This window comes from Anas acuta, chromosome 2, assembly GCF_963932015.1.
Source record: "Anas acuta chromosome 2, bAnaAcu1.1, whole genome shotgun sequence".
In the NCBI taxonomy this organism is placed as follows: domain Eukaryota; kingdom Metazoa; phylum Chordata; class Aves; order Anseriformes; family Anatidae; genus Anas; species Anas acuta.
The window spans coordinates 107,401,130-107,423,982 of record NC_088980.1 but is presented as its reverse complement, the minus strand read 5'-3'; the positions used below and the strand labels follow the sequence as shown (position 1 = coordinate 107,423,982).

Below are 22,853 nucleotides of genomic sequence, written 5' to 3'. Positions count from 1 at the left end.
CTAGGCATCTAGATTAAATCGTTCTCCTATAAATTCTCCAATATAATAATTGCTGTGGGATAGGTACCTCTACAGGGCAATTCATGCAAAGGGAATGTCTTAGATAGGCAAGGTAAATCTCCTCCCAGAGGTACCTGGCATTTTATCTCATTCTAGATATGTAAAATAGTTAAATCTTCCTCAGAAAGAAGCTCAGTTTAGTCTGTTTTCTACAGTTCTGCTGTATATAGCAAAATCCTTCCCTGTACCGGAACCATAAAGAGGGAAGCAGCATCACTCACTGTCCACAGGATGTCCTGGTACCGAATTAAAAGCCGCACAATATGTGCTGTGGTGGCAGCTGCTTGCATTTCTTGTTGGTTTGCACGTTTCCCTTTGTAGATGAAGAGGTTTGGTGCAACAATCATAGAAACATTCCACAAATTCATTTTATTCTTCCCTTCATTAGCAACCACCTTCTTCAGGAACTGTAAAAAGGCCTGGAAAAACAACACTTATTATGCTCAGACAAATTATTTTACTCAAATGAGCATTTCCAGATGCACGACCTATATGGCTAGAAAGCTGCGATGTTTGCACTTGGAAGTGAAATTTAGGGGCTTTTGTATTCTATTTTGGATTTCTTGCTGTCACAGTTACAACATCAACCACAGAAAAGTAGTTCAGCAAAATATACTTTAATAAATTATGTACCACTTAGAGCATAATCCCAAATCCCAAAGTCAAGTACAGTATCTGTGGTAAGGCTCTGAACCCTGTAGTAGAGGAAAGATAGAAAGGTGTTGCAATGGAATAATTAATTTCTTAATAGGTTTCCAAGTGTCCATTTTGATCTATCTGGTCAAGACTTTATATGTTACCATAATCAGGGTGATCAGCCTCTCTTCAAATGTGATATAATCTGAGGCACTTCTGCAAGCAACCCCCAGACTTTTGTTCTGGGATAATGAATGCAAGAAGCATTCAGTGGTTATTCTCTGATGTCCCTTCTGCACATGCATGGCAGACTCAAAAGAAACTCGTTTCCCTTTTGGGCAGCTTATTCGAATTTTACTTGTGTGACTGAGTAGGATGGATTGTAGCTGTGGTTAGAGTTGGGGTCTCCCAGTGAGTCCTTTTGCAACACAACAACATTAAAACCACTATCTTTGTACCCTGACATTGTTATTGAAACATTTTTACAAACCAAGGGATTACAAAACAGAAAATGTGTTGGAGACATTTCTAAAATCTCATTACAGATTGCAAGTAGAAACACACACAGTTTTGTCATCATTTCTATTTTAGTATAAAAGCCTAGTAATAATTAAAGCCACTCTTCTAGCATGTTTTACATATAGTGTTCCATGTCTGTATGGACTTTTTAACAAGAAATAATTCTTGTTGTTCACAGATGACTGGCAAGACCTTCAAACATTTAGAAGGTGGTTCTTATTCACATTCTACACCTATGAATAAATACAAGAAAGTACCTCGTTTCATAGAATCATAGAATCATAGAATCATAGAATCATAGAATCATAGAGTTGTTTGGGGTGGAAGGGCACTTCCAACTCCCGTACTTTGGTCATCAAGGGACATCTCTCACTAGACCAGGTTGCTTAAGGCCCAGCTAACCTGGTCTTGAACATTTCCATGGATGGGGCATCCACAGTTTCTCTAGGCAACCTGCTTCAATGCCTCACCATCCTCAAAGTAAAGATTTTTTTCCTAATATCTAATCTAAATCTACCTTTATTTAGTTTAAAGCCATTACCCCTTGTCCTGTCACTACACTCCCTGACAAATAATCCCTCTCCAGGTTTCCTGGAGGCTCCCTTTAGGTCCTATATTTAAAACTAACCAACAACTAACTATACTATACAACCAACAACTATACTATATAACCAACTATTATATAACCAACAACTAGATTTAAACTAACCAACAGGAGTTCTTCCTGAGTTGTGAACCTGCAGGGTCTTGATGAGCAGGGAACCTGATGAAACATCTGTGGCTCCCTGGCAACTCATTCACCCAGGTTTTCTTTAAGTGGAAACAAGTCCAAAGACCCAGACCATGTCTCTTAGAGTCAGGGCACAGCTCCAACCAGATCTGGCAGCTCCCCCCATGCCAAATGTTTGTAGTCACAGTGTTTGTATCAAGGAATGGTACAGGGATGTGGGCATGGGTTTGTGAAGCAAAACAGCTAAGGCTGAGGCCCTGACATCCATGCTGCAGATATATACATGTATTTCAAGAGTTTTTACTTTGGATTACCTCCTTCAGTCTGGTCCTGTGAACTGGAACACCTTCAGCCCTCAGGGTGCATTAAGCAAACTCCTTAGGGACAGCTTCTCTTTTAATTTCAACCTAGAGAATTCCAATCATACAGAACCCCCAGGAACTGAACCTTCTTTTCCCAAACTATCAAAGGAACATGCCTCTTTTAAAAGGACGTTTCAAAATAAATGATGTCTGGGAGCCATTTACTAACATATGGAGTTGGATACCTTCTGTAACTATTTCTAATTACTTGTAAAAGAAATGACAGCTAGGGAGTTTGATCACCATTTCAAGGAAATTATAAGAAACATAGATGAATACTTTCATGGTGCAACATCTGATCATTGACTGTTAAGAGGAAAAAAAAACCAACACACAAAAAAAAAAAAAAAAACAACAAACAAAACTGTCTCTCATTTAGAAGTCAAAGGCACCACAGATGGCAGGTGATAGCAAACAAAGAGCTTACCTTGGCCGTGTCCCTATTGGCTTCAGGCAGTAGCATGATCAACAGATGCAAAGCTTGGAGCTGTAACTTGATCTTGGAGATTTCTAAGAACATGAATAATTACATTTTTCAAATCCCAGTTACAGATTTTGTTCTAAAAAACTGGTTGGTCAGCAGTTCTAGAAACACAGCAATGACTGGACAGTTCAGATTAGCATGTTTAGCTATTGATTGACAACAACTTTTTTCCCAAATATAGATTTGGTTTAATGAGTGGGTTTTTCCTTAACATCTGGGATCTTTGTCACAGACAGAGATAAGGCTATATAAAATTCTGTCTGAATAACAAGGACTCAATATTTTTCAGTGTTAATCAGATTCCCTCTGATATCTGGGTCAGAATGTGTTGTACAGGGATCAAGTACTTTCCACCTTTTCAAACTGAAATAGATATTTGTTTTCAGAAAATTTTCATACTAATATTGTTGAGTATTTTGCTGAATGCTCGTGTCATTAGAGTAGAGATTGATTATTTATAACTTAAAAAGTATTTGTTCCAAATCTAGCACTCTAGCTAAATGTCAGTTACAAAATACCATAATGATTTGGTGTGAAGAAAAGAGGAAGGGAATACTAACTTACACCCACTTCCATTCTGGGAAGATGAGTTGGGGGAAAAACAAAGGTGTGATGTGGATAGTGTGTCTATTACTGAGAAAAATAGTCACTTTATTTTGCACAGTTCTCCTGTTCAGTCTTCACCACACTGGAAAGTGATTGTCACTGCATGAAGTCTGGGACTTATAAGAAGCATACTCAATTATGTGAAGGATGCAACAAGGGGTCACCTCTCTGTGCCCTTTAAACTACCTCATGAAGACATAGAAATTTGGCTGCAGCCTTGTATAAAGGTTCTAACTTTTCTGTACCAGTCTGCCTAATAAATTCACCATCCTGATAGTCTCACTCTGTCCTAGCTCAAGTGAAATTACAATAAAGTCAATAGGTACTGCAAGGTACTATAGCATTCTTCCTGGAATAGAAAAGAACGAAATGTACTCCAAATGAGACAGCGTGTGTACACTGAAAACAAAAACAGATGGCCTGAAGCCATCTGTGATCACATATATCTTGTATGAATATTCTGACCTCAGCATAAACTTTAATAAAAATTATAGATCTAACAGAATATTAACGAAAAGGAAGTGACTTGAATGCACCTTGCAGAAATGTTAATTTATAAAATCAATGATTTGTGTGAATTAGCCTACATATGAAAGGTATTGCTCAACTATTGTTTGTTCAAAGGGTTCAAATCTCACAATAATCAGTTGTGTCACTCACACGAATCTATACTGTAAGCTAAATACACATATATTTTTTTTTTCAATTTTAAAAGGAACAGTTGCAGAAAAATGAAATGCTTATGCCACTCAGTAGATCTTTTTTTTTTTTTTTTCTTTCTTTCTACTTCTGTACTGCTGCAATTTATCAATATCAGTTCATGCAAACTCCTTTTCTACCTACTTTCCACTAAAGTGATGAAAGCAGGCAGATATTCCACTGTGAAGAGCGGACTTGGGAGTTCTCTAATAAACATTTTCAGCAGTCCTGCTGCATCATTGTTTCGCACTTGGTCCCAGTCAAAAGTGTCTTCATAAAATTTTGCCTCCAGTTCTTGATGAAGATTCTGAAAGATAAGAGGAACATCTGACCTTCAGTCCTTGCTTCTGACCTGGCAATCTGAGATAGTTCAGAAATCTTTTTACAAACAACAGGCATGTTTACACCACTGCTGAATTAAAGTAGCCCTAAACCAGTAGTGGTCCTGGTACAGCCGTGTGTTCAGAGCACGTTAATACAACCAATTCCTGGGGATATTTTTAAACGCAGGCTAAATTTTTTTACTATAGGTAGATATCTGCCAGAGACATATTTGACATATTAAAATACTCATACAGAAGTTTTGACCCTTAAATCACAAAGAAATTGCATGTTCTTCCTCACTGCCAGTGAAATTGCTAGACAATCTGTTGGCATCCTAGTCCAGGGGCCTTAAGCAAGTGGTTTGAACTTCTTGACTTCCTGTCTTTAGAAGGATATTTTCTGTTAGGTTAGTGATAATTAAATTTGATCACTTTGTAGGAAAATGAAGGCACCAAATCATCATCAAATTATCAGAAAAACTACACTTGATGCATGCTAAAAAAACCCCACACAACAACACAACAACAACAACAACAACAAACACTCAAAAGCCCAAGAGAGAGTTCAGACAGAATTGATTATACTGTTTGGGATGCTTATTTAATCCTGTTCTCCATTTGAGCATCTTGCTCTATAACAAAGGTATATTTGGCTCTGGAGGGTAACAAATCAATATTTCATAAGTGTGTGAATGGGAAATATTCAGTAAGGTTCCTATTAGGAGCAGAATTTGGCTTCAAACCCAGATCACTGTTTGGAAAATGCAAGCTCTGTCAAAAAATTTTTGGCTAAATAAGATTGAAGGAGATTTTTGTAATATAAGGATATCCATAAATAATGCAGCTTTCACAATTATTACTGGCCAAACACTGCCTTATCCATAAGAAGCCTGTTATTTTTTTTTTTTTTTTGTGAGACTGTTTTTGACAAAATACATCTGTAGTTGATATTCAGGTTTCAGATCATGCTTTTGTCAAATGTACATTACTACTACAAAACCCAACCAAATAAACAAACAAACAAACAAAAAAAAAAACCACACCACCACCAACAAAATAAAACAAAACAAAAAAACAAACAATCCATTTGGATAGAAAAGCTTTCAAAAATGAATTTTGTTTACCATGCCTCACTTGAATGGAAGGAAATTACATATCAAATATGGTCACACATAATGAAGTGAAATGGCTGGCACAAAAGGAAATAGAGACTCATTCAGGATTTTGTATATAATGTTACAATCTCATTTTTACTAGCACATTTTACTTCTTGTAATCTGGGCTATCACAGCTTCCTCTGTTCACATCCTTTGCTCATAAACCATATAAACACCTGGATTAAATTTTCTCTTGGTAACTGACTGGGAAATGTGGAACAGAACTCCTCTGCTCACCTTATCAAAATCACAAGAGGAGAGAAGAACTACTCTCCATTTTTCTGCTGCGAAAGCAGTAGAAATACAAAGCAAAATTTTTGAAACGTACACATATGTGTACATATATCTACACAAGCAAGAATATATAGAGATATTTATACACAGAAACATACACACACACACAGACACATGCATCTAAGTGCTTTCAAAAACTTTTTGGCCACTTTTTTAGCATGGCTGATCCCACAGTAGATTATTGTGCATTTTTGGTTCACTGGAGCTTTCGTTACAAACTAGATTAGAGACTAGATTAGAGAGGAAAAGTTGTATTTATTTCTTCTATTCTTTGTTTTACAGAAGAGTAACCTTTAATTGCTTCCATATGCCTTTTCTTTCTCCAAACAAGACTGAAATAAAATGGGAATGCCCTCAAATCATAATGTCATAATAACATATGAAGGCTTTGAAGGATGAAATCTGGATCTACTTTGAAAAAAAAAACAACAACCTCTCTCTTTCTGGTTGGGTTGTTGGACAGACTTAAATGAAGCCAAGACTCAAATAATTTAAAACATTTATGTGGGCAGTTTGACTTACCACCCAGTACAAGAAAGTTACAGATAAACTCATATCTCATAGAATCTCCCTGGGTAAAGGCTGTGAATAAGGAGTGAACAAGACACAGCACTGTATATGCAAAGAATAAGAAAGTCATTTAATTAGGCAGAGCACAGCCCTGCTGTGTAATCTCCCCAGAGACATCAGAGAAATTTGAGATTGTGTGAAATAATACTCTAAGTATTTGTATGAAAAAAAATGAGGAATCTGACAAGTACAGGACAAATGAGGAGTTCTCTTCTTCAAGATGTGGCACTTTGCAAGGTACTGAATACTTTTATCAATCCAGAAAGACAAAGGGAGTTGGGATGCCGCTGCCTATCTTTGGTGTATTTCACATGATGTTGCTTTTTCTTGTACAGTCATTTTTGATGATACCCAGCCCATCAGTGTTTAGTAATCCCCAACATTAGTCTTTGTGCATGTGCCACCACACTGAGCCTTCCTGCTTCAGAAAGCAAGAATGGTCACACTGCCACACTCAATAAGAATTGAGTTAGTCTGCAGAAACATTTCCAAGTGTTACTGCACTGTAGTGGTAGAGCCAAGGTTATTGGCTACCAGCTAGCCTGTGTTCATGGCCTGCAAATAGCCTGTGAAAATACAGCATTCTAGGCTGCCAAACAATGAACACAGGCCAAAACTCTCTCACTTGGAACATGAAATTGTAAGATCACAGAAGACAAATGAGAAACAAAATGACAAAAAGGTTAAAATGACATAGAATAAGATCTTTATCTTAAGTCAGTGCAACTTGACAACGCTGGATTTCTGAAATAAATTAAAAAAGAGATAAGATCACAGCAATTTTGGATGACAGAGATAAACTGAAAGTATCGCTCAATGTTTAGTTCAATTCAACATCAAGTCTATGCTTTATATAGAACATTAACAAATGCAAAGCAATAGACCACGTGCTCTGTGATTTATTGGTTCCCAGGAACTAATCTGCCCTTTCACTGGTAGGACTGGAAATGCTGATCTACATACATCAGTATTTATGCGCAGTGAGTATTTCTGTGTACTGTGTTATTTGACACAGAAGCTGTGGTCCGGGAGACAGAAAACTGGCACAATCGCCTACCTTAACCCTGGAGGCAGATCCGGGCACTCGAAGAATTCCTTCAGTTTCTAAACCAGTTTCCTCAAGCTTGAGCAGCAACTGAAAATAAAGAAAAATCCAGGAAAATTCTCAGAAGTATTTAAAAATACTGCTAATACTGCTTTTTTTTTTTTTTCAACCTAGATCTCATTGAAACTAACTTGAAAAAGGTACATTTCTAAATAATTTGCTAATGAAAACAAGCCAGATCATGTAAGTATGCCTTCCTAATTTGATCTCTATATTCCTGACCCTGAAATCCGCCATATGGAGAGTACGGAAAGCTGATAACACAATAGGCCCCTCTGTCCTTGATTTGGGACTTGGCACTGCTATAGAACAAGCAACACATAAATGTATTAATAAAAGGGCAGATACACTGGGTTAAACACAATGGTGTTTTGAAGGAAAATTAACCTCAGAGAAATGTTTAAGTCTCTCCATGAAGAGCACAATGGAATGGATTATAGATAACATATGTTTCTGGGACCTGAGAACTCAGATTAGAAAATGATCACAGGATATTTTATTTTGAAATTTCTGTGAATAGAGCAATAGGCTTTATACTCTAATTTTTTATTAAAAAAAAAAAAGTTTTGATTTAACAGAAATTAGAATGAACAAGAACAAAAAATCCTTTCTTAGTATTTATTCATATAGCTCTGAAGTTTTGCTACCAGCTCTACTTTCTGTTCTCACTGTTGGATCCTTCTAATTTTCAATAGTAACTTGACAGAGGACACAGAATCACAGAATCACAGAATTGTCTAGGTTGGAAGGACCCATGAAGCTGTTTGCAAAGTCATGCAAATATTCAAGATCTGTCAGTCTTTCCCCTGACATTCCTTGCCACTTCCCCTTTCCTAAGTATTTACATTGAAATTTGTTGTAATGTCAACTTCTTGTAAATCTGTGTAAATGTATGTGTGCTTGTGTCTGTGTACCTGTCTCCAAGCCATCTGCTGGATGTCAATGTATTGTCCAAAGACTTACATGAATGATATGTATCTTGTCATAAAAACCTCAAGGAGAAGATAACACATCCACTCTGGAAATAATAGCTAAGTAATTCCTGCAGTTTGAATTCACATGAAATTAAAACTTCTGAGAGAAGTCACTTGTGCTACTTCTGCACACACACACACAATTTTGCCTGCCTCTCTAATTTAAAGAGAAAGGGAAACAGAAAGCCTGACATTTGTTTTGCAAGGTTTACTGTATGGTGCCACACAACTGAAAAATGGAAAGAGGTCCCCACCATAGCAAAAATGCAAAAGAAGCAATTATTGTCTCTTTGTCATGAGGTGTTCAAAACACAACATACATACAGAAACCTGTAGAAGACACCTTGAAAACTGCAAAGCTTGCATCTCTTCTTATCTGATGTGTGTTCTGGGTGTCAGTGCAAATGATGGAAATGCCCATCTTAGTGGCTTAGACGGTCACATTATACTCACTTTTTGGAAGATGAGGGGAACTTTTATTCCAGGAACCTTCTTTTGATCATTCTCCAGCAGCACTGTGAGAGGGACTCCAAAAAGACCATTTTCTTGAAAATAACAAGAATAAATATGAAAGAGAGCAAACACAGACTTGTACATATCTTTTTAGTAATGCTGAGCAGTGCCCAAGTGGCTGCCACACAGATGCCATGGAACAGTACCTCGTCCCCGCACCCTCTCTGCACGGTTCCTCTTCAGCTCCACTCCCAGGGCATCATAGAAGGCTGTTAGCTCAATCAAGGAGAGGTAGCGGATCTTCTTCATGTCTTCAGGAGAGAGATCTCCAACCTCTGTCAGTCCAAACCGGCTTTTCCGAACAATGAATTTCTACAGTAGAGATGGGTTACATCTTTATTTGTACTAGAATTAGCATGTGAATTTTTATTTTGAAATAAATGCTTATATTTAAAAGGAAGTCAGGGTAGATGGGTAACACCAAAGAGCTGAACTGCAACCCTATATCTTAGCCTGGTATGTTGATATAACTTCCATCCACCTGAAACAGAACTTAGCTTCTTGCTTACCATGTTCACTTGCAGTTCAACTGGTGTCACTGGAGCAGAGATGTTAACCTCAGTGCTCTGCCAGTACTCTAGGCTGGAAGAACGAGCTACATGTTAACTAAACTTCGCCAGTTTTAGCAGTATATTACACTTCGCTTTGCTTCTTCCTCCCCCAGAGTGTCTTTGATTGTTGTTAAAGTAACTGACACATTTCATCATGGATATAGTTGTGTATCTATTGGTGGTGGGAGGGATGAGTACCTGTCTGCTTTGCATAATACTACTCGTTTATGAGGTCTTACAGGAGAATTCAGAGTAAAGATCTGAAAAAAGTCCAGCAGTAAAATCAGCTAGTCCTGATGCTAACCTGACTCTTTACTGGTACTTTTTATTGCTCAAGAAGCATTTAGGCATAGAAATGACTCCCAGCAGCTAAGAAATGATTTATTCAAGTAGGCTTGAACTAAATGATACTTAGTAATATTGGGCATGTGAAGATGTCTATATATTTTAGAAGCTGCAGTGTCATGGACGTGAGCCAGGAGTATTGCATCATACCATAACAATTTCTACAAATGTCAGAAAGAACAAATACCCAACAGCTTTTGACACAATTTCCAGAAATAATACCAAAGTATGGTATAAAGCATGCTTTCCAAAGCTTTGTGTAACTTTGGTGTTATATATATATATATTTAATTTAGTTGTAATTCAGACTGTAATTCAGATTGTTAGTCAGAGGTACAAATAAACACCGTTGCAAACAATCTCTTCCCTTCAGGGAATTGTGTGGAAACCCATCTTTTTAGAGTGTTTTGCTTCTGGAGATTTCTTCCCAGTCCTCCCATTTTAAACAAATTTGAACTCAATATATTTAACCCAACCCAGCCAAACATGCTAAGAAAAAGACAGGGAAAAAAATAAATAAAAATTTACACCAGATTTCAAAAGTAGGAGAAGAGAAAGGACATGTAGATCATGTAGGCTGAGTCTTCCTGAACTGTACTGCACATAGCTTTTCAATAGGGGTTAACCATAACTGGGGAGCACAGGGAATAGAATAAGTAATGTATTTGCATGATGTTTAGGGCATTTTAGTCCACAATCTTTACTCCCCAAAATGCAGCAACCCTACTGTTACTCTTATGCGGAGACTTAATAATACAACAAGATCTATATGGATCATGGCCTTCTGAAGATAAACAAAAATAATTTCTATTTCTTTTCAGCCCCATTGATGTACAATGTCCAAAAGCACTGTAAGTCATCTTCGGGAAAAAAATTACACGGTATATATATGTTTCCTGAGGGGATGGAGAATAAAACAGAGAATGAAATAGTCTGTTTGCAAGTACTAAGCACACCAAGACAAAATGACAAACTCTCCAAAACTGATTACAAAGGGTAGCTACAATGATTTTTCATATTGGCTGGTTGACTTCTAGGGTCACAATAATGTGATACAATGTTAACACGAGGTTTGGGGCTATGCTTCTTTGTCGTGTCTTCTGTCATTATTTTCCAGTGATTTTTCTTACAAACAGTGAAGTCACGCTATGTAGCATCAAAGATGGCTGTGGTATTCTGAAAACTAAAGAACTAGTACTTTGACTAAGAATCATGTCTGATATTGTTTGACATGTTTTCTCTGTATATATGGTTTACTCTATGATTTACTATATGGTTTACTTAGATAGGCCTGAAATGCTTACGGACTTTAATTTTGAGAAATCTTTGGCTAAGTCACATTAATTATGTTTCCATGTTGGGGAAATTGCATGTAACCCTATGGGGCAAGTGATGTTGAGTTGGCTCCTCTGGAAGCTGCAGAGGACATGGTATTTTATGACACAATTTCTCTACATTTAGCTCAGTATATGCCATCCATGATGCTGATTATACCAGCATGCAAGAAAGCTACCAGAAAAAGTATGATGTGTGAACTTTTTTCCTTTTTTTTTTTTGTCCTTTTTGGCCCACCTTGAGGATGTTGGGACAGTCCTTAAGAGCATGGGTGACTGATCTGCATAACAGACCAAGAGGTGATTTTTTGCTGGGTCCCATTACAGTCTGTGCCATTATGGGAAAAAACAAATACCATGAGTGGCAACACATGAACTAAGAAAAATGCCAACACCAACAGCTACAATTATGATTACAATTACAGTTAGAGTATCTCTGTCTCCGATGACCTGAAATATTTCTTGTGTAAACTTCCAAGCACACAGAAAGCTGTCATGCATGCAGGATAGTTCACCTCAAGTACAAAACTAGCCTTTTCTAAAACTAATCAATTATGCATCCATGGGTCCAAAATAATCAAAGTGGTACATTCTCTTCCCTGTTTGTCACCAGTTTCCCTGATCTATCAACTGGAAAGTTAGTGTCAGAGTGCTTGCAGAGAACAATTTGTGTGTGTGTGTGTAGTAGCAAAGGCTGGGGTCTGAGGTTTGCTATTACAAGGAGCAAGGAGGAACTCTTGGTTTGTGAGAGTCATGACGAATGCAGAGATAACCTTATTCTCCACAGGATGCCAAGTTAACCATACCACAGAAAAACAAAAACAAAACAAACCAACCAAACAAAAAAACAAAACACAGGGATTTCATAACAGTTGCAATCAATTTGGTATCTTATCCCTCTTTTCAACAAGGAAGCTTAATTCTGCATCTAAAGTTCTGCTTCCTTGTTGGTGCCTGAGATAGACAAATGGATAATTCTCAGACAATTCTATGTCTGTGTGGATAGCAACAATTTTGGATTAGTTCAGGACCTCAGGTGCCATAACATTCAGGAAATGCTTCCAAATAATTTACAGCTATTTCAGACATCTCAGTAAAGAGGTGATATCTGGAGCATGAGCCTAATGTTCCAGCTGTTAGTAATGGAAGCTGTGAAGGCTGATGGAAATAGAAAGCTATCTACTGAATACAAGGAATAATTCCAGAAAATGGCATGACTGCTCACTGTAGGTCTTGTTGGATGATACGATATGGTTAACTTTCCTTTAGCCATTCGTGCAGTGTCTCCCATAGTGTAATTGCATAGAATACTGATTGGAGGCAATCAGCACTGCTGCAGGACTAAGGCTTGCTTTCCCCTCCTTCATCTGTGGAGCAATTTTAAATCTATGCATTAACAAAGGCAGATAATCTGTGGGGGAATAAAGTAGGAAAGCAGACCAATAATGAAAATGATTGCTGGTATTAGTGCCAGTAACAACTTCATTTCAATGTGAAAAATGTGCAGGTAATATAATATTCGTGGATTGAGTTACATATATTCATTTGTGATGGGTACATCTGAAAATCAGGCTTGAATATCCAGTTTATCTTTGGTACCTCTCTGGGAATCGGTCATAAACTGTAGGCAAGCATGGCAGGATGCATAAAGAACTCATGAGGATTCGCCATGAAGAACACATAGCAAAGAACAGCTAATGCACCTTAACAGCCTCCAATGTGTTGGGCATATAAAGCAGGAAATTAATGGGTAAAAAAGGTAATACACAAAACTAAACCAAAACAAAAATAAAACAACAGCCACAAACATTGAGGAAATATATAGAGAACAAACTTACAGGCAAAGCAGAGTCTTCCTTTCTGAACCTCTGGTTTTTCGTCCACTCTTGGGTTTTTGGAAGGACTGTAATGGATTCTGAGAAAGAGACCTCATAGGAGAGCTCTTCTGTTATGGATGGGCTGCCTTTATCTAGTCCACAGTCTAGACAGCTATTAGCTGAAAATAAGGGATACAGCATATGAACACCAAATGTATGCTTGCATTCAGGACATTAACAAATTGAACCAAGATGACAAAAATCTTGAGAAAGTAATAAAGGAAGTGCTTCAAAGAGGAATTTCAATGTAAAACACAGCATGTTCCTGTTTTGACTGGAGGAAATAACCCCTTAGAAATAAAATCCTTATTTTCATTTTAGATTATTTAACTTGTTGCTTTTCGTGAGAAAGATAGTCAAGTTGGAACTTCCTGTTTATCACAAATTATGAAGTTTTTGTACTCTGTCCTTGTCTATCCAGGCTAGCAAACAGTGTTGGCACTTGTGTGATGAGCAATTGAGAAAAAAAAAAAGTATCAGATAGAAAAATGTTGACACATTTTCACGTCACTCTTGACTTATTTACAATCAAAAGACATTGTGCATAAATTTTATATGCATTGCGCATACATTTTGTATGCTCACACACATATGCACTCATATTTCTCATGGTTGCTAGTCTAGGTGCGTAGCACCAAAACAGGACTCAATGTACAATCTTAGTTTGCAAAAACACTACTTTTACTGTAATTTCTGACAGATACAGAAATGACTTACTGTACAACTCTGAAATTTGGTTGCCTCCTGAAATTAGTGGATATCAAAGGAAAATTTTTGAGATCAGTACAGTCAAGTACAGAAATACCCTATTGTCATGGAGTCCAAAGTGTGAGAATATACATGAGTTCCAGTGTTGCCAACTTTCATGACTGATCTCTCACATTTCCGGACAATTTTACATTTTCCATTAAAGTCCAGCTCCTAGACTCATGCAATTGGAACAAGATCACAGTTTCCATTGAAAGTGATATAAAATTTCAGCCCCCAGGACTGCAGAGATGAGTTTACTAATGTGACCCAAATACATTCAAAACCCACGGAAATCAGAAGGTGAATTAAAAAGTATTATATATTTTATAAGCATTTGCACGCCCCATGATTTTTGAATCATTTAATTTACAGATATTACTTTTTTTTTCCAACACATGTTGTAGCAACATTTGTTTTGAAATTCTGGTATTAAAAAGGTAAGCTTGGCTTCTGAACTTTGGCCTCAGATGTTACCCAATGGCCAAAGAATTTTAAGATGCTTTCCATCTCTCTTTCCATCCTTAGATCTGGTATCACAGACTCACTGTGGTGGCCCTGGCCATTTGCTACTAAATCTGTTCTAATACAACTGCTTGAGGGGCAGAGGTATCAGTAGAACAGTGAAATGAACAGCTTTTGCAACCAAGGAAAATGTCTGTGGCACTATATCCAAAGTTAAGCATCTAAGTGACTAGTTTAGACACTCCATATATGTGAAAGTTAATATATTAATAATAAAATAATACTTCTTAATAACCCTTTAGGTAAGCCCTGAACAGTAGTGATGGAAAGAGCTTTCAAAATAAAAGATGGACATTCCCTGGAAGGCTACTGACAGCTATCTGGACACCGAGTAGAGCAGAGCTATCTTTTTCATTAGCACTGCCAATAACTGCCAGGACAAAATGTTTAATGGGTGTCCAAACTGACACCATTAGTATAGCAGAATAATAGGGGAGAACCAGAAAGACAATAAATTTATAACATTACAATTTCTGCAGTACTGGAAAAGAAATATGGAGGACATATGCATCTTTCTTTTTATGATTTGCCACGAGAAAATATACAGCTGAGAGACATATTTTTGGCAACTTCTGCTCCATACCGTTTGGAGGTTACTTTCACATTCCAAGCCTTGTAATATTCAGTACATTTTAGACATCGATGCCTCAGAGACATCAGTCTGTGTCCTTAAAAAAACAATCTTGAATGGGAAACTTTGGGTCCTACATGACAATAAGCTGACAATGATATTAAGAAAATATATGTAGCACAGCCCCAACACAAAAGAGGGGACTAACCTCAGAACCACAAAAGGATCTTTCTGTCTACCATTTTTCTAGGAGGAAGTGAACACTGGTTACACGTTGGCATACTCACAGCTAACTGATTTCCAAACTGGCTTCTGCCCAGGAAGCTGGATACCATTAGAAGGAACTGGTGACACTGGAACTGTCTCAAATGTGGGCTGATAGGCAAGGAAAAATGATCAGACTGCAGTGAAAGTCAACTTCTATGGACAGAAACTGCTACAGTTAAGCAACAGCAAATCATTCTCAGCTTACACCCTTTGCCAAGTTTAAACAACCTGTTGTGATTTGCCAGAGTACATTTTTCATAGCTGAGCTTGAGAATTAATCTTCCCCAGGCTGCACAGATTTGGATCATGTTGAGGTCAGTGATATTGCAGCTCACTGTAGCTAATGAGTCCTGCCCTGTATAATGACTGAAATTAGCTAAATAAATTGCTGTACATAATTGTACTAAGCGAAAGGTCCTTGTCAAATTGTAATCCATCCTGCTTTTAATCACTTTGGTCACAAATCTTTCTGGGGACTCTCTGACACACGCTGAACATCCCAAGCACCTGGCAGACACCAGGCTATTCACTACCTTTCAGGATATTTGGGCACTTGCGAATTGTTAATTGATGGATGTCCTCCAATAGGCTATATACTAACACTTTAGCAGAGAACTGAAAATGCAGTTTTTGGGAAAAAAAAATGATCCTTTTTTATAATCAACTTCATTTCTTTCTGCTCCATAAATCATTCCGTGCTGTGTGAAAGTGGGGGAAAGGGCTCTGAGCGTAGTGGATGACTTCCAGGCAGAATCACCTCTCTCTGGCTGCTGGGTTTTGCCCTTATGCTCAGCAATTTGGGGACTGATAAAAACTAATCTGAGTGTGCATGTGTGTGTGTGTGGATGGTATTGCAGCTCACCTGCACATTTGGGGATGAAAAAAGGCTGTAATTTAAAAATGCTCTGAATTGTACTCAGTGAAAATGACTACAATGCCCTCAGCCAGCCTTGTATTCTTTTTGGCTGTCCTTTATTATCCTGCTTGGAGCCCACCAATCTGCTGCCTCACCCCCCTGAGCCTTAAGGAGCAGCCCTCAGCTTGCTGAACATGCAGCTGAGAGCCCCAATGAGCCTCCAGCAACAGCTCTTCAAATTGCTCTCTGAATTGTTAAATTGGCAGTTTATCAACAAGCAGTGATGCCTCAGGGCAGTATTTGTTGTCTTCCCCTGATAAAAATGTGTCAGATGTTTAAGAGGCAGGCAGCTCTTCCAATTGAAAACCTGAAATAACACTGCAGTTGTTTTATTCAGTTTTATCCTCTGAGCTATTTGGGTAATGAAGTCAAATGTAACATGAATAAGATCTCTCCTGAGAGAGTCCATTTAATGGGCTACAAACTTGACAGCAAACAGGATTTGAGTCACATGGACTTCCTTTGCCAGCAGACTGTACAAACCACTGACTTTTATTTTTATTTATTTATTTATTTATTTTAATGGAGAACTGTAGGACGCTGTTAGCACAAAATCCCATAACATCTTTACGAACATTTTTAAGACATAAAAAAGTAAGAGCATTTCAGGTGGGAGTATGGAAATGGAAGGGTTGGTTAAACTTGCATCTGCAATTTTGGAAAATCAAACATTGCTTAAAATCTGCTTGAGATCCAGATAGAGGAATTAATGGTAAATGTTCTATGGTTCTATGATTAGCAACTGGCTCACTTTCACTGTGCAGAATGTCTGACCCTACAAACGGTATTCAGAATAGATTTACAGTGAGTCAAGTTTATTAAGGAAAAAATCCTTGCAGCCTTGATATCCAGGTGAAATCAATAATGAAGATGCTGAAGCAAGCAGCTTCTGCTAAGCACAGGGGAGCTGGAAGAGGGGAACTGAGAGCACAGCTCTGTTTCCCACCCAGCAGTGCTTGCAAGAGCCTGCAGGCTGCTTGAGATTGTGGCAGATGGATGTCATGAGCCATGTACAATATCAGGGTAACTAAAAGCATCACATTCTTACTTTCATTTTTCAGCCTTCACGGGGGAACTACATGTATAAGAAAAACCTTTGTGCCTTTTGTGGAACTCTCTTCTAGATGAAATCAACAGGAGTTTTTTTTTTTTTTTTTGCAAAGAGAAGGTAGGCTGGGAGTATGGGAGTAAAACCTTTATATTGCATTAATTTTGAAGTTCCACGTTGTTTCTTTAGTAAAAATGAAGATTAAAATGCTTTGAAACTCATATCTTAATGAATGCGAAAGGCCAACAGTCAAATTGTGTTCTTAATTAAATTGGGACAGATTTATTCATTTGACTGGGGTTCCTGTCAAGGCAAGACTTCATATATCCTGATTTCTAACTGAAAGTGATTCATTAGACAATTCTTATGATTGGATACTAAAAATGAGCCCAGTGTTTACTAGCATAATGTACACAGGAATTTCCAATGGGAAGAGGAAACTAGAACAGCAAGAAGAAGATGGAGATGAGATAGATAGTTCTTTAGTGGTTACCCTCATTGTAGAAGATGTAAAAACAATTAATTGGAGCACCAAAGCAACCAAATTCTGTTGTCAGCCCTCTAGCTAAGGAAAAGGAACGCAAAAGAGGTAGTCTTATAGCTCTAGTCAGGGTACAACTTGCCAATCTTTTGGTTTAATTCATATTTCCAAGTGCTGTCATCATGATTGTCTTCTCATGCAAATAGCTCTGGGTTAGTTAGTGATTCTTCTTTAATTAAGATAAGATTTTCTTGTGCATTGCTGAAGTATAATGCTCTGAGAACTCTTGAGGAGTTTTAGTTGATCACAACATACAGGGATGGGCTGTTAATGAGCATGTTGCTTCACTTCCTCCCTCTAATAATAAAATCAATTTATTTTTTTTTCCCCATTTGTATTCCGCTGCTGATTTTTCTAGGCTTTGAGCACTAGCAGAGCTGATAGTTTCTGATGGAAACAGCAGGGTACCAGCAATAAGAAAAATCAGGCCACTGTGATTAATAAACCATCCAATTTAAATCCTTGTACTGTGGCTGTCAGTCGAGCCTGTTGAGTGCAAGACTGCCTGAAATTGAGCAGAAGCACTTCAGCTGGGGCAAGGTGCTCCACTGAGGTACTCTTGTAGGGGGCAAGGTACCACAGATGATGGATTTTACCCTCAGCAATCACTGCACCTTTCCAGCAGAATAAAAAGTAAGGAATTGTGGCTTTCATTTCAGTCCACTTGGACTGCTGAGGGAACACTCTTGCCCGGGCCCCCTTTGCTCTGTGTTGACCTACCTATATAGAGGCTGGCCACCAGGCAAAAAGCCCACCAGACAGACTTTTTCAGAACAGAGAAAAGAAATGAGGGCAAAACTCTTCAACTCCACTCCCCTTCTCCCTTTTCCCCCTGTTTTTTTTCCCTCTCTCTCTCACCCTCTGGATGACAACTGTTTATGCAGCTTCAGTCATCCTGTAAATCTCATCTCAGGTTACTCCAGTGAGCTAATCACCTCTTCTCTCATCATTAGCCACAGAAGAGAGTAATCCATCCTGTGACCCCATCCCTCTGGGCTCCTGTAATGCTTAGGTTGTTGGGAAGAAAAGTGTAAATCCATCCTACTAATGGGAAGGATTATAGAGTTATGTGAAGCAATTAGAGCTGTTTTGCTATTTGCAACACATTTTCTTCTACCCCCTTTGCTATCTCCCACCACCAAAACAAACAAACAAACAAAAAAGCAGGACCGGAGAGTAAAGAACCTCCTGCATGTCACTTTAAGCCATCTTTTTACCAGTCTCTCTGTAGCAGCTGTGCTGAAAAGATTTGCCCTCCCTGTCCCCTACTGCTCTTCCTCTTTGGGCTGGGCTCTTTTAAATCCAGATCACTTTCCCAAACCGATTCATTATAAGGGTTCACCAGTGGTTATAATGGCATGCCCAAAGACTCAGCAGAGCATGACGGACTTGTTCAGCTGGGAATGCCTCATGCAGGGCTGCTCAGAATCAACCTCAGCTTGGGACACAAGTATCCCCTAAAATGTGGGTCTGCTGCATTCTGAAAATGCACCTGTCCATCCCCGAGGAGCTGATAACTAGGATGAGCTTTCTAAATCCCATAGTAAGCAGCAGAGATAGGAGCAATGGTTAATTGAAGTGTCCAAGGCTGTTGGGAACCTTACAGGCTGTTAGAAATACAATCTGCTTTGTAGTCTGTTGGAGAGAGGTGTTGGTGGGTTCTGCAGCTGTGTTTGTGCATCTGTGTTTAACATTTAGGCAAGTACCTTGCAGAACTGCATATTTCTGTGGGAAGAAGAATTACAAGTCTTAATTACTTCTTCTGCCTTATCTTTCACGTTCTCAAAGTGCGAAACAAGTAAGTGAGCTGAATTTCTGAGGAGGTAAAACAATGATTTGAAGGACAATGGATTAGAAGTTTCTGATTCCTTTAGCAAGTGAAAAACAGTGGAGAAAAATAAGCAGGTCAAAAAAACATCAATAGCGTGTCTCTCTGAGAGAATGGACACAACGTTTATTTGCCTGATTTAAATTTATTAGAAAGTGTTAGCTTTGCTAGCATTATTAAAAATTATAAATGCATTTAGGTTTCCAGACACTTGAAACAGGAGAAATGTGCCAATCTAATAAGAAGTGTCATCAGCTTTTTAAAGTTCATGCAAACATGCCTAAGGATTTCTCATGCAAGAAAGTCTGCCCACAGGAAACTACTGGGTGCTTCTGGAAATATTTATGGGATATATGCAAGAGGTTCTAAAGAACCCAGGTACTTAAATTGGAGACAAAAAAAGAATTTCCCCAACCATTATATTTTTGTAATCTTAATATAATTATGCAGCTGCTATTTATTTTATTTAATTTTTGAATTAATTTAGGGTGCCAAGCCTTGAGTAGAAGGTAGGACAAATAGAAAAACATAAAACAGTTTCACACAGAAGGTGTTTCCTAGAGTTTTATAATGATAAAAACTTTAATTCTTAAAGGTGAACATGTGAGCTTATTGGTCATTCCTGTTTAAGATATCAAGAGTCACACATCTAAAATCATGCATTTTGCTTTGAACTAAATTCAGACAGTTGACTGCATTCACCAAAATCAAAATGTGAAGTGAGGAGAACTGGTGCTTTTAGAGCCATCCTCAGGGAAAAGTGGATGAAGCCACTAGGGGAAGTGCTCGTTTCTGAAGCCATGAAACAAATGGACTGTTAATAGATTTTTGTTTGCTATGTAAGTGAAATGTAACTGCTAGTGTACCAGTTGCAATCGTGCTGGCAGGTGTTTAATTGCTTATGCATATTTGAACCCCAGTTGTTTCATTAGAGAAGCTTTACTTCACTGCTGAGACTGCTGAGTAAATAGCAAGCGTCCCCAGAAGCCAGCAAAAATTTGAATATCTGCCAAGAGTAACTCACCAATTTCCAAAAAATAAGGGAATAAATGTTAGTCTTGATAGGAGATTGCAGGAGAAAGACTGGCAACAGATACAACATTATGTTACAGGTTATTGACAAAACTGCACCATCTATTGTATCTTCCCTTCCTCTCAAAATTTAGCAAATACAGCATTAAAGGCCTGGACTTAGTGTGAGGAACTGCTACTGGCTGGCTGTACATCGTTAGCAGAAAAGGATTCCTGTCTGGTAGAAGCCTTCATGAGCTACTTACAAAATACGTAAAAATTAAGCTCATAAGCATTCCCATGGATGCATCAGCTACTTACAGAAGAGTCATTGGTGCCAAAGATGTCTCGCACATCACGGACTGTGTGCTTGTTCTTCTTCCTCAGGGTCTGTGTGTAGGTGTTGTACCTCTTCTGTACAGCAGCAGCTTGTGTTCGGGTCAGAGTAGACAGCAGGGCTTGGCCATCTTCCTCTTCAGCTCCTGAGATCAGTGTAGATAAACCTACATCCTGCAGCCACTCGGCCTCCAGCTCCCCTTCTGTGGAGGAAGAAAGCAAGTTATGGGCTAGGCTTGATGTGGAGGGAGAGGAGGGCAGGAAGGAATGGAGGTGGCACAGAGGATCACTGCATTAGCCTATGCATTGGGGATATTCCATGTCCAAGTGTTCTTAGGCCACAAGTGCAATCTAATTTAATTTTTGTCAACATACTGCCAGCTTTCATTTTGTCAGTCTCTGCATAGGAGACACTTAGGAGAAGAGTGGAGGAGGTATTTGTAAACTGTGAATTAATGCTTTCGTGTGAAGAAGGCAGCAGAGTACCTAGCCTGACATAGAAAGATTGCTAAAAGCTAACCCTTCATTCAAGAGCATAAAACCCCTCAGTTATCACTTAAACCACATTATAATAGATGAAACCATTTGGCAGGTGGAAATTAAGTTGCCATTCCATTTCAAATAAGCAAGAATACTGAAGTAGTGATACAATATAATGATTTTTTTCCAAATGAAGGATGAGAAGATTTAAGATGCATAAAAACCATCAGCCAGCTAGCTAGTAACCACACTTTATGAAAGGACACATTGAGAAAAGCTCAATGTCCACATAGTCTAATAGCTTGTTTTGGACAAGATGATTAAGAGCCAGAGCCACCCGCTAATGAGGAAGTAGGGGTAGACATCAAAGAGGGCAGGCAGGGGTGGAAGGTGCAGTAATAGCTAACTTTGCATGCTAGATATCATCCAATTTCTAATAGTTAAATGCTGGCTAGCACTCTACACCCCAGGGTTTCTTGATACCCAGATCAGTGACTAACAGCTTATTGAGTCCTGTTCAATTCCTGCTTCCCAACTGGTTCCACAGTGAGATTATGCACTCTGTGAAACATTGCTTGCTTTCCTTGGGTTTTGGTTTGCTGTAATGTTGAATGAATATTTCCTGTCACTGTAGGACAGGGAGAAACTTCCAATCTACCTTTTCTGACTCATTTTGTAATTTCAAATTTTTCTGCCATTGACATTTTATTTATCTGCTTTCTAAAGTAAACAATCGTCTTTTTAAATCTCTTTTCACACAGGAGATTTTAAGCGCCTTCATTTTTATTCTGCTTGTGAACAATCCTAGTTCAGCAATATGCTGTTTGAGACAAGGCAATCAAAACAGTAATTGTATTCCAGCTTTGACTGAAAGAAAGGTATTACAAATAAACACATCAAAGAGCAAATGGACTAATTTGCAGACTGTTCTGTAAAACAACTAGTCAATACGCCCATTGTTCCTCTCACAGAACTGGTCTTAACGGCAGGCTGGTATTCCCACTCTTTCTCTATTACTTCTTGACATCATCAGATTGCAGACAGATTGATGGACACCAGTTTACAGAACTTTGGCAGTTAGATATACAAAGGAAAATTACAGGTCTGGTCAGCAGGGGCAAGGGAAAGCAACTTACACATGTGCCATCACTGACTTCATTGTTAATTGCCTTGTCTCTTTGCAAAGCTCTAAAAAAATTTCTGCTTCTAAAAACCCAGCTCTGTGTTACACTGAGGTATGACTGCTTGTCTCCATTCAGATCCTTTCCATATTTACAGACAGGATGACTGGCTGTTCCTTTTCCTCCTCTGTCAGTTTTCAAACCATAGTACTTCTGCCATCCTCAGTCTTTCTAACAAGCCTTCTTTTCATTTCTGTATGCTGCTGTTCTAGCCACATTCATTCATGTTCCATGTTCTTAATTATATTCATTTTGGCTTTTAT

At 38.3% G+C, this 22,853-nt stretch overlaps 1 protein-coding gene across 4 annotated transcripts in view; it reads right to left on the bottom strand.

Moving 5' to 3' along the window:
• Nucleotides 1-22,853, bottom strand: part of ARHGAP28 (Rho GTPase activating protein 28) — a 77,843-nt gene that overhangs the window by 9,948 nt on the left and 45,042 nt on the right. For all 4 annotated transcript variants that reach the window (XM_068671585.1, XM_068671583.1, XM_068671587.1 and 1 more), the window contains 9 exons: nt 20,915-21,132; nt 15,270-15,357; nt 13,101-13,258; nt 9,179-9,344; nt 8,973-9,064; nt 7,498-7,575; nt 4,241-4,403; nt 2,735-2,817; nt 282-479 (listed from right to left, as the gene is read on the bottom strand). In XM_068671585.1, the coding sequence (XP_068527686.1) occupies nt 282-479; nt 2,735-2,817; nt 4,241-4,403; nt 7,498-7,575; nt 8,973-9,064; nt 9,179-9,344; nt 13,101-13,258; nt 15,270-15,357; nt 20,915-21,132 (1,244 nt within the window). The remainder of the gene's footprint in view (nt 1-281; nt 480-2,734; nt 2,818-4,240; nt 4,404-7,497; nt 7,576-8,972; nt 9,065-9,178; nt 9,345-13,100; nt 13,259-15,269; nt 15,358-20,914; nt 21,133-22,853) is intronic.